We start from the raw sequence: 11,803 nt of genomic DNA on the forward strand, positions 1-11,803 counted from the left end.
AGAATTGATGTTCAAGAGGGACACAATCAAGTTGCTACAGAGTCTAGACAACGTTTGAAACGTGGTAGACCAATAGGTTCCAAAGATAAAAACCCTCGGAAAACTAAGAAAGGTGTAAAGATTGAAACCGAGGTTGTTAAAACCCTAGGAACGACCGCTGTCGTTCCTAAATCCCGGGACTTAGTCGCGGCCGATCCCAAAACCCTAATAGCGATCGCGGCCGATCATAAGATCTTAGATGCGGCCGACCCTGATGTACCTAATACTGATTCTTGGGACGCCAAGCTTCAAGGTACTGAAGGTCCTGATAATAATGAGATCTCAATAAATTATGTCTTGTCTGGGATACAATGGAACATAAAGAATATTGACCTTGATGATATATTTGCATACAAGGTAGCACTTGAACTTATGGATTTGAATGGGAATCATGAACCCACGTCTATTTATGAGTGCACTCAACGATCATATTAGATCAAATGGAAAGAAGCTATAAACGTGGAGTTAAACTCTTTAAAGAAGGGAGATGTTTTTGGACCAATAGTCCGGACACCTTATGATGTTAAACCAGTCGGCCATAAGTGGGTTTTTGTGAGAAAGAGAAACGAACATGGTAATGTCGTTAGATATAAAGCACGACTTGTTGCACAAGGATTCTCACAGAGACCAGAAATAGATTATGAGGAGACATACTCCCCTGTGGTGGATGCTACTACTTTTAGATTCCTGATAAGTCTGGCTATAAGAGAAAAAATTAGACTTGCGGTTAATGGATGTTGTAACTGCATATTTATATGGGCCACTGGATAATGAGATTTATATGAAAGTACCAGAGGGTATAGAGTTGAAAAACAAATCGAGTACTCGAGAACAACACTGTATAAAGTTGAATAAGTCACTTCATGGATTGAAACAATCAGGCTGAATGTGGTACAATAGACTAAGTGAGTACTTAGTGAAAGAGGGATACAAGAATGATCCAATCAGCCCTTGTATCTTTATAAAGAAATTCGGCCAGGGCTTTGTGATCATAGCAGTGTATGTTGATGATTTAAATATCCTAGGAACCTCTGGAGAAATCTCTCAAACAGTTGAATATCTTAAGAAAGAATTCGAGATGAAAGATCTTGGAAAAACAAAGTTTTGTTTGGGATTACAGCTTGAGTACATAAGAGATGGAATCCTTGTGCATCAAATGGCATATACAGAAAAAGTACTCAAGAGATTCAACATGGCCGAGTCTCACCCCTTATCTATCCCCATGGTCGTGAGGTCTCTCGGCTTGGACACTGATCCATTCCGTCCTAAGATGGACGATGAAGATGTCCTTGGTCCCGAAGTGACATATCTCAGTGCCATAGGAGCTTTGATGTATCTGGCTAGTCATACACGACCAGATATATGTTTTCTGGTGAATCTATTGTCTAGATTTAGTTCTTGTCCAACCCAAAGGCACTGGAACGAGATTAAACATATTCTTCGTTACCTGCAAGGAACGAAATACTTGGGTTTATTTTATACTAACCAAAAAAAGAAGGTTTAGTTGATTTTGCTGATGCAGGTTATTTTTCGGATCCACACAATGCTCGATCACAGACATGTTATGTTTTCACACATGGTGGAACGACCATATCATGGCGTTCCATGAAGAAGACGATCGCGGCCACATCTTCAAACCATTCGGAGATTTTGGCTGTTCATGAGGCCAGCCGCGAGCTGTTCAGAACAGGGGGAGTAATACGTGTTGTACTCTTTTTCCTTCACCATGATTTTGTCCCACTGGATTTTCCTGGTAAGGTTTTAATGAGGCAATATCTAAAGCGTATTACAATCTCTGTATGGTTATGGCATCAAGGGGGAGTGTTATAAATCATATTGTGGATGTCCATAACCGGCCCGGTCCATAACTGGCCCGGTCCATAACCGGCCCATACCGTTAGAGAGAGAGACGGCTAGAGAGAGAGTCGGCCACTTTTGTTTTTCTTTTTCCTTTTTGGTTTATGATTTGTAATATTTTCATATTTGTATTTCATTTTCTAGTCTTTTCATTATTCTATGACGGTGTAATTTCCTATATATTTAAAGAGCTCATTATATTTAAGAAAAAAAAGAATAACACGGAACTTTCCCCTAAGTTTTACAACATTAATCATGTTTTTAGAGATTCGTGGTTTCGAATTGTTTGTCTTGAGCAATGTCATGTCCGAGAGATATTTTTGTAAGAACCAACAAAACGGCCATCATTCTGTATCACCCGTTTGGTGTTGCTCGTCAATGTCATTCACCGTTGGTTGACACGATCAACCGTGAAAACGAATTATTCTTTGTATTTTTTCACTTCGATAATTACTTTATTGGTCTTTTCTAGTTTATGATCAAAAACGATATTTCAGAAAAGACAATCTTAATATTTCGAGAATGTAGTTTACAGTTTCAAAATGTCTCATTTAAAATAAAATAAAATAATATGCAAAAGTGAGTCTTTATTATAGACTTTAGAAACCCTACAGTACGTTAAGTTTCTTTTTTTTTATTGTAAGAAATTGTAGATAAGGTTGTAAGAGCATGATTATTGGAGGTTCATAGGGTGGATTCTTATCAGAATATAAGAATCCGTCTTTTAGCTTTTAACTAAAAAAACTAAAAACTGATTCTTAACGGAATATAAGAACCTCACCCTAAGACCATGATTAACCTGTGGTTCTTAGAGTGGGGTTCTTAGCGGAAGTTAAGAAATTGTTTATTAACTTTTAACTTAAAAAAATAAGAATCGGTTCTTAAAGTCTTTATTTAAGAACCGGTTCTTAGTTTTTTTAGTTAAAAGTTAAAAAACAGTTTCTTAACTTCCGCTAAGAACCCCGTCCTAAGAACCCCGGGTTAATCATACTCTAATTTCTTTGGACTAGGGAAGAAGATTTAATAATAGGACCTTAATTTGTTTTGACAACGAGTATACTATAATTTGAATCCTGTGTTGGCCCTTTTATCTCAATTAATCTTGTTCTGTGTATATATTTTAACATATGCTAATACTTTGAAAAAAACTGCAAAAGAGAAGAAAAAAAGAGAAAGTGCTTGAAATAAATTATGTTGGTTATCACTTTTCAAAAATATTATTAATCAAAAATGTTCTAACATTTAGATTTAAGACTAGATAGGGCCGGTCTTAAAATTTGAAGGAGATGTAGGCGATTTAGTAAAGATTTCAATAAATATTTTTACAAATTTGAGAATATTGGTCTATGTAATTTTTTTTAAAAAAATTAGGAAGCTTGAGCCGAATGTTTCATTTGCTTTGTACAGGTCCGACTCTGATTTAGGATTTAGTGATTATTGTTTAAAATTTAGTATTTATTGGGTGAAGTTGAGTTTATAAACTTATGTAGTGTTTTAAAATTATTATTAAGCAATTATAAATAATTTAAGAAAGTTAGTTTAGTTTTTTTCATCACAACTTAAGATATTCATAAAAATGATTATCATTTAAAAATTAATTTGAAAAGTGATATTAAATTTGTGGTAAAACTGATTTTTTCTGAAGAGAGAAACGCCGTCGATTTTTGGAATGTAAATCTATTAATTTACAGTCTGTATATTGAAAGTATTCCCACGATTTTACAACAAAAAAAAAGTATTCCCACGAGAATAGCGCTATTTCAAAAATCGAAATATATATTTAATAGATAAAATAGAAACTAGCTAATAATTAAAGCAATAAGCATTAAAACAATTGATTACTTTTGTAAAGAAAGGAAATCACTATTTTGGTTCCTTCTATCAAACGAACAAGCATAGCCAACTAGCATAAACTAAGTATTTGTATTTTTCATATATAGACAGCGCAGAAAAGGGGAAGAACTCAAATTCCTTCACAAGTGTAGCTTTCAGGAAACGTGACAAAATAATATGATAGGATGTTGGCCAAACACATGTCTATCTATTAAATATGGTGAATTACAGTACTTTATTTATGGCAAAAATGGTTCTATAAATGTACCAATATCCTTTTAAAATTTTCGTGTCCTTCGCTTCTTTTTTGCTTTGCGGTACGCAAGGGAAATATTAAAAAGAGGGTTACAGATTATACTAGCTAGCACGGTTCCACCAGTGATAGCACAGAAGCTATGTCGGTTTTAAATATCGCCAATGCTCGTAAAGTTCATTTTAAAAAGTAGTTGATATATAATTAGTAAATTAGTAAATTAGTACATGTCTAGTGTATATTATATTTGGGTGTTTTAACCACATGACTTGTCGATATAAATTTTAAACCCACCAAAACCAGAAATCTAAGCAAATACGGTGGTTGCCTCCCTGGAAATCATATGCTTCAGATATCTCAGCATGGTATTGTAGTTTTAACACAAAAAATGTATATAAAGGGATATCCAGAGACAAAACCAGCTGAAAACAGTTCAAAACTAAAGTGACGAAAGAAAGTTAATTAAGTAGAAAACAAATATACATTTGTAACATAGATTACTTAGAAGTAAAAAAAAAAAAAGATTACTTACAGTCAACAACTTCCTTGTATACTGAAAAGGAAATCAACTATAAGTTTTCATGACAATGAGTTCGAATAATACAGCAGCAAAATAGCTAATTAAGGTATTGAATGGATTTAGTTAGACTTTTTGTTTTTTTAATTTCTCATAAATTTGGGTCCTCATTGACCAGAAAGTTCTTTTCCATCTATGTTTTTTTGTCAACGTTTTTAGATTTTTTTTTTTTCATTTTTCTTTTGTCTGTACAATATTTAGGGAAAAAAATTGAAAAACTCAAATCCTATAAGCAAAAAAAAAATGTAAAAACCAAACACTATAAATTCATTTTAAAACTACATATATTCATAGTCTAATCTTAACATGCTCGCATCTCCTGCAAAAATTATACTATATAGAATTAAAGCGTAATTTTGTTGGTTAGTGAAAACTAATAATCTAGAAGAAGAAGAAAAGCAAGCACATGCTTGTAAAAAGAAAGAGTTACGGAACGTGTGGCAAATAATAAACATGACCGCTTCTTAATCCGTGTTTCCACATAATCATTTTCGTCAACGCGCATACAACACGAGAGCTTCTCTTCTATAATTCTCATACTCTACTTATCACACACACATATAAATACACTAACAAGCCGCCACTCTCACTATATTGTCAACTCCAAAAAGTACATGAACCAAAACCCTAATTAACTAAAACTGTATTACACACAGTACACTTGTGCATTTCGTAAGATATGGAAGCACCATTGCCCAAGTACACAGGTGTAAGGAAGAGGAAGTGGGGCAAATGGGTGGCCGAGATTCGTCTCCCCAACAGCCGCGAGAGAATCTGGCTCGGATCCTTCGACTCCGCTGAGAAGGCGGCGCGTGCTTTCGACGCGGCTCTTTACTGCCTCCGCGGCCCCGGTGCACGTTTTAACTTCCCGGATAGTCCTCCGGAGATACCCGGCGGACGTTCTCTGACGCCGCAGCAGATTCAGGTGGTAGCTAACCGCTTCGCCTGCGAGGAACCGTTACCACCACCTCAGCAGCAACAACAACAACAAGAACAGCCACCCTCGCCACATGGCGATAGGACGGAGGAAGGAGTTGGAAATTCGGCACGTGGGGAAAGTAGTGGTGGTAGTGGTGGGCCGACGTTAGGACAAGTTGGGGGAGATAGTAACAACCACGTGGGTGATTGCAATAGCAATAGCAATACCAATACCAATAGTAACGATACGACACCGTATTGGCCGTTTATGTGGGAAGAGAATCTTATGGCTCCTACAACTTCGGAAGAGTTAGGTACTTATTTCATGGACGTTGATTCGACCAATTTGTATTTCCCGTCGACACAACATGAGCTCTCATCTGATTTTTACTACGATGGAGCATCTGTTGTTGAAGATGATTACTCTCATTACAATTTTAACCTTTGGAATTTCTGAGATCCTTCTTTTTATCAGTGATCTTGGACAAAATATTCCATCATTACTCAAGGTGAATCATCAAGGTACTAGCCTCTTGTGGCTCATCTTTTCATTTTATTTATTATTTTCTAAATCAATTTATTTCACATGTTTTTTGGTTTGTGTCTCTATGTGCTCTGTATTACATTGCACATTACTTCCGCTTGAGTTTTCTTTCCAGGATTGGTTTGATTTATTTGTAACAAGCCAACCTTGACCCCTATTGTTTGGTCATATATGGTTTACAAAGTTTATACATACGGTTCCATATGTGTATTTTTTTCTATAAGTGCTCATGTTTTGTTGGGAACTAGTGTTATATAATATCTTTTGTTATAAATTTGTATGTAATAATAAACTAATAGCTGTCAACTAGTTTCAAAACTAATAAATTGAGTGCTATTAGAAAACATATAACTTACACTTTGGCGAGCCTTCACAAATATGATCGACTTCGGATTTAGAGAGATCATAAACCAGATATCAAACCCGTGCTAAGATCGAATGTTTCCATGTCTTTGTTGTTCATGTTATTGTTATTGAGCAGTTGATATTATTATGACAAGCAGAGCCGGCCATGCACTAAAGCTCATGAAGCCTATGTTTTAGGCGCCAAATAATGTTAGATTTTTAAGGGGCGCCAAAATACAAAGGATCATTCGTAGTGTAGTGGGTCTGATACAGATGTTATATAAGGTCAGGGTTCGACTCTTTTGGGCAACATTTAAATAACAATATTTTTTACATGCAAGTTTGGAGTATTTGGGCTTTAGGCGCCTCATTTAAATAACAATATTTTTTACATGCAAGTTCGGAGTATTTAGGCTTTAGGCGCCTGGTGATGCTGGGCCGGTACTGATGACAAGTGACATTGAAAGGACGAATATAGCAACCGTAGAGTTATGCAAAATTTAAAATGTGAGTTTTACGTTTGTTTACCAACAAAAATCCTTAGATAGGAGACCGTGAGCCTCTAGTACAAAGAGATTGGCTACACTGCGCTGAGTTGGGATCAAAACATATTCTAATTAGTGGTGTGCACAAATCGAATACCCGAGTCGAAAATATCCGTGATTCGTTTATTTCAAAAAGTCATCTATCCCATAGATATGATCCATAGCTAATAAAATATTTGGTGTCCTGATATCTAATTTTTTTTATTTTCTACTTAATATTCGATATGATCCATATAAATAATAAAATTAAAATAAATAAAGAAAAATCCAAAGATAATATAAAATATTAATATTTACAAAAAAAATAAAAAGTTACTTACTTTTAAAAACTCTAATAACTAAACCAGTCAATTTAATAAATAAATTATTGTTTAACTTACATAAAATATAATCATTATATAATTTAAATAATAATTTCTTTTAATATATGTATATATATATATGCATATATGATATAACATATCATATCAGATATCCGCTCTAGAAAATATTAGTATTTTGATTTGATTCATTTTTTACGGATATTGTATATTAATATAACTCGACTGGAATGCTTGAAGCTACTAGAGAAAGTCCTACTCTTGTTTTGTTTTGTACAGTAACAAATATTCTGATTTTTCGGTTCAAATCAGTGAGGATAAGGAATCGAATAAAAATTTACTGGTTTTTTTTAGAACGAAATTTATGGATTTTTTGTTGAGCTCTAATTTGAATGACAAATAGCTCACAAAAATCATATATAGTTTGCTTTACTTTTCTTTTACATTGCTAGTGAAATGTTTTTTAGACAACATGAAACATGCGAGTTTGAACTCAGCTGGTATACAACAATGGCGTTATTATAAATCAGTAGTAGGCTATATTTCTTGATCATATTAGTAGTGGCATGCATGTTTATTCATCCAAAATCTGCTAAAATATGTTTAAAACTTAGAAACAAAGCTGTAAAGCTCATCCATCTGAGCATCTCATTTCCACGTAAACTAGCATGCTAGCTACTTTTCTCTTTTATTCACGAACCACTACAAAAAAATATAAGTATTGGTAGCAGTTCGCGGTAGCACAAAATCACCAATTGCTACCAAAAATATCAAAAATGGATCACAATTCTATCGTATCATTAAATTCGCGCTAAGATAGAATTTCATTAAGCGGAAATACAAAATTCGGAGATTTCATTTAAGGTAACACTTTTATGCAAAAATAGTTTAATCAAAAAATACTTTGCCACCAAAACACTTAGCCAAAAAAAAAATACTTTTCTTTCTTCTCCCCTCCAAACCGAATGTATCGCTCAAACCATATCGAAAGTTGATCTCTTTCTGGAAAAAAAGAAAGACGAAACCCACATAATCTTATGTTCCTCTGTTCATCTCGGTTCGGTCTCGAATAGGTTATGGGAGATAAAGTCGACGACTTTAGGGTTTGCGTCGCTGGAATCCAAAGATTGGGTTGAATCAACGTTAACGAGAACATCGAATTCGGAGAAGAGTCCGATAAAGATCTGTCCAGATTCGATTGACTTCCTCAGATTCTCGTTTTCGATCTCGATTGAAGTTTCACCACCACACTCCTTTTGACATTGTATGCTGGCTCGCAGTTGACTAAATACTCTTTGTTCTCACCATCGCGTATGAATCTCGTTTGCTCTTGTGCTTTTGTTTTGGGAATCAAGGATCACTGTCTGTCTCTTCGGGATTGAAACTGTCCATTTGATGCTCATTTGACAAGGTTGGTATTCTTTGTATTAGTCATGAAAATGACTTAATTTGCTTTTCAGGTTTTTTATTTAAAACTTTGGTGACTTTCAAATGTACTATAGCTACTAACAACACTTATTTCTCAGGCTCTAGAGAGTGTAGATGAAGCTCTTGTGACCTTCTGTGGTTGGTCCTTTCGGTCATCTTGTTGCTTGAGTGATGCCTGTGAAGTTGCAGTCTTTCTTTCATGTCTGAGATACATTGAAAGTTTAACTATGGTAATTCTCTACCTGTCCTTAGACATTGTACAGAATATTGGTAATCATAAAGAGGATTTTTTGGTCATTTGCTGGAGTTCGTTTGGTATTTTGCTTTACATATGTGTTCTCATCTGTAGTTAAGAATATGTTTATTGCTGGAATGATTTGTAACTTATCAATATAATGTCTTTTGGATCGTAACTAAGAGGGATGAAATGAATTGTTTGATGATATATCTATAGCTTAGTCACTAATTTTTCTGCTTAAAAGCCTATGATGGATAAAGTTGCTTTGCTGGTTTTTGCTTTTTTCACAGAGCTGTGTAGAGTTAGCAAAGACCAGAGGAAGAGAGATGTACATCGTCTTGCCTCCAATCACTTTGTTTAAGATCCTACTTTGTATTAGTTCATCAAACTATGGCAGGGGCGGACTCAAGTACAGTATGGGTGTGGCACGTGCCACATACTGATATTATATATGCTTTGTGTAAGAAATATATAGATGCAAGTGTGTAGCTTATTTGGCTCTAAAGGTTTATTTGTGCTCCACCCACTCATTGTTCGAACCATGAGCTATATGGATTTTGTCATTTCATTTTATCTTACACACTTTTGATTCACCTTTTCATAAATGATAAACTTCCTTGTTTTTGCTACCTAAAACAGTTCTTTCTTTTTAATAAATCTTTGTTTTCCTTCTTTCTTTAAATAATTTTCCAAAGTAAAATAATATAATTTATTCAAATTTTGTTGTAATAATTATTTTACTAAGTTTATTTTTAGTAGTCAGATTGAAATAAAAACTAAAGGAATTATTTTTCACAATAAAATTATTATGTGCAATATATAATTTAAAACAAAAATTTAAAAACATGAAAATTGGGTTTTAATTCATTTAAACTAAGATAAAAGAATTTAGTTATGAATGTCTTTTAAAAGAATATAATTTGATTTAATATACTAAATTAAATTTTATATTTTTATATTTATTGTGCCCCAGATTATATTATTTTCTAGATCCGCCCCTGGTTGCATACCCAAATCACGGCATGCATGTCAAACGGTACCTGATGATGATTCGATGCAGATCTTTCTGTGGTGGGGACAACAGACTCAGAGTGGATCTTCTTCTGTCCATTGGACCGGAAGTATCCGAGTGGAAATAGGATGAATCGAGCCACTGTTGCTGGCTACTGGAAGGTCGCTGAAAAGACCGTAAGGTTAAGTCAGGGAGCACTAAGATCATAGCTGTTATTGGTTACTTTATTCTTTGACTGCAGTTTGGTGAGTTAGTTACTTGCATCGGAGGAGCTTTGTTTCTATTAGTAGACAGCACCTCCATCTTAGTCAACTGTCTTTGTATGTTTTAAATTTTAATGGAAAATTACATGCTATTTTATGATTTACTTGTATTTTATTAGAGTAAATTATATTTATTAATGATTCTAAAAGCAATAATTAATAAATAAAATTTGAGTATACCCTAAAAGTTAAATATTTCATCATAAAATCTAAAGATAACACAAAAAGTAATATGATTTAAAAAAAATCAAAACACTAATAAGAAATTAGAAGAAAAAAAACAAAAATAATATTTTTTACTTCGAGTTCTAAACCCTAACTACATATCTCACACCCTATATGTTAAATACAAATTTCAACAATAATATTTAAAGCTTGAATTCCAAATCTTAAATATAAAACTCTAAGTTTTGTAATTTTGGAAATTTAATCTCAAACTACATATTTGATTTCAAATTCCAAAACCATAATTATATACCATAAACTTTATTTCATAAACCATAATTCCATTTCATATACCATAAACTCTAAACTTAAATATATTCCTAAATCATAAATCTAAACACCAAATCAAATATTTTTAAGTTAAACTCCAAATCTTAAATGTGATAAGCCTAAACTTTATCTGATAAAATGTAAAATCATTTATCTTAACTCCAAGCTCTGTTCAACACTTAAAACCATTTTTTACATAAACTAGATCGTTTTTCCGCGCTACGCGCGGATAATATACTTTTAATTTTTTTTATATTTTATCACATGTAAATTATCATCTTAATTTTAGATTAATTGTGTTTATTTGATCAATTGCAACTTACTATTTTTACTTTCATGGTAAATCTTTTGAATAAATGAGAAAATTTAGTTTTAAAATTTTATTTATCGTTTTAAAATTTTATTTATATTAATCTCAAATAAGTTTCTATTATATGAAATGAAAAAGAGTAACCTGACTATCACAGTAAAATTAGGAAAATAGTTTGAATAACTTTTCTTTTATTATGTTTGGTAAACTTTACTTCTGTATAAGATTTGAAACATTTTAAGGATCAAAATTTCATATAAGTAAACACATCAGAACAAAAAAAATTGTTTAATAATGCACCTGCATTTATTATTATTGTTTAACGTAAATTTTACAAAATCGATTATTGATAACTGTTTTAGAAATGAAACCGTTTAAAATTTGTCTATGCATTATTAAATAGTAATGCATAGACAATAATTTCCCATAAAATAAAACAACAAAATCAATAGGAAAAACAATCTCATAACAAACAATGATTTCACATTGTTATATATTTTAGTTGCCTTATGGTTGAAGGACCATGTGGGATTAGTATAATCGTGTTGAAGAGAGTGTCAATATATTTTAACTATAGGTTGTGTCAATGCTTATTAAGAAGCGACCGCCAACTAAGAGTTATTTACCTATTTGTTATTTGTCTTAAACTATCTATTGTAAGCTACGTTTTTTTGGGTTTGTTAATCATATGTGGACTTGTTGCCGTGGAAAATTAGGATGTCTTTTTTGTTATGTTTGTGTTTTTGTAGTAATAACTTGTCTGTCAAGCCATCTTTAGTTTTTTTTTATTGTACTTGTTGCAGAGATATGCTTTCAGTATCATTTT

General features: G+C 33.0%; 1 protein-coding gene and 1 long non-coding RNA gene across 2 annotated transcripts; both read left to right on the top strand.

The window, feature by feature from the left end:
* The first annotated feature begins 5,155 nt into the window (after nucleotides 1–5,155).
* LOC106316902 (ethylene-responsive transcription factor ERF016) lies at nucleotides 5,156–6,260 on the top strand. The gene has a single exon (XM_013754768.1). The coding sequence runs from the start codon at nucleotides 5,239–5,241 to the stop codon at nucleotides 5,932–5,934; it is 696 nt and encodes a 231-aa protein (XP_013610222.1). The 5' UTR covers nucleotides 5,156–5,238; the 3' UTR covers nucleotides 5,935–6,260.
* Nucleotides 6,261–8,164: 1,904 nt separating this feature from the next.
* On the top strand, nucleotides 8,165–9,470 carry LOC106317082. Its single transcript, XR_001265050.1, has 3 exons — nucleotides 8,165–8,642; nucleotides 8,758–8,889; nucleotides 9,188–9,470. It is a non-coding gene; the product is annotated as an uncharacterized LOC106317082 (long non-coding RNA).
* The last annotated feature ends 2,333 nt before the right edge of the window (nucleotides 9,471–11,803 follow it).

The sequence above is a fragment of the Brassica oleracea genome, chromosome C9 (genome assembly GCF_000695525.1).
Source record: "Brassica oleracea var. oleracea cultivar TO1000 chromosome C9, BOL, whole genome shotgun sequence".
NCBI classification, from domain to species: Eukaryota; Viridiplantae; Streptophyta; class Magnoliopsida; order Brassicales; family Brassicaceae; genus Brassica; species Brassica oleracea.

What these genes read in the sequence shown, in the direction of transcription:
- LOC106316902 (XM_013754768.1), top strand. Translation starts at nt 5,239, where the DNA reads ATGGAAGCACCATTGCCCAAGTACACAGGTGTAAGGAAGAGGAAGTGG.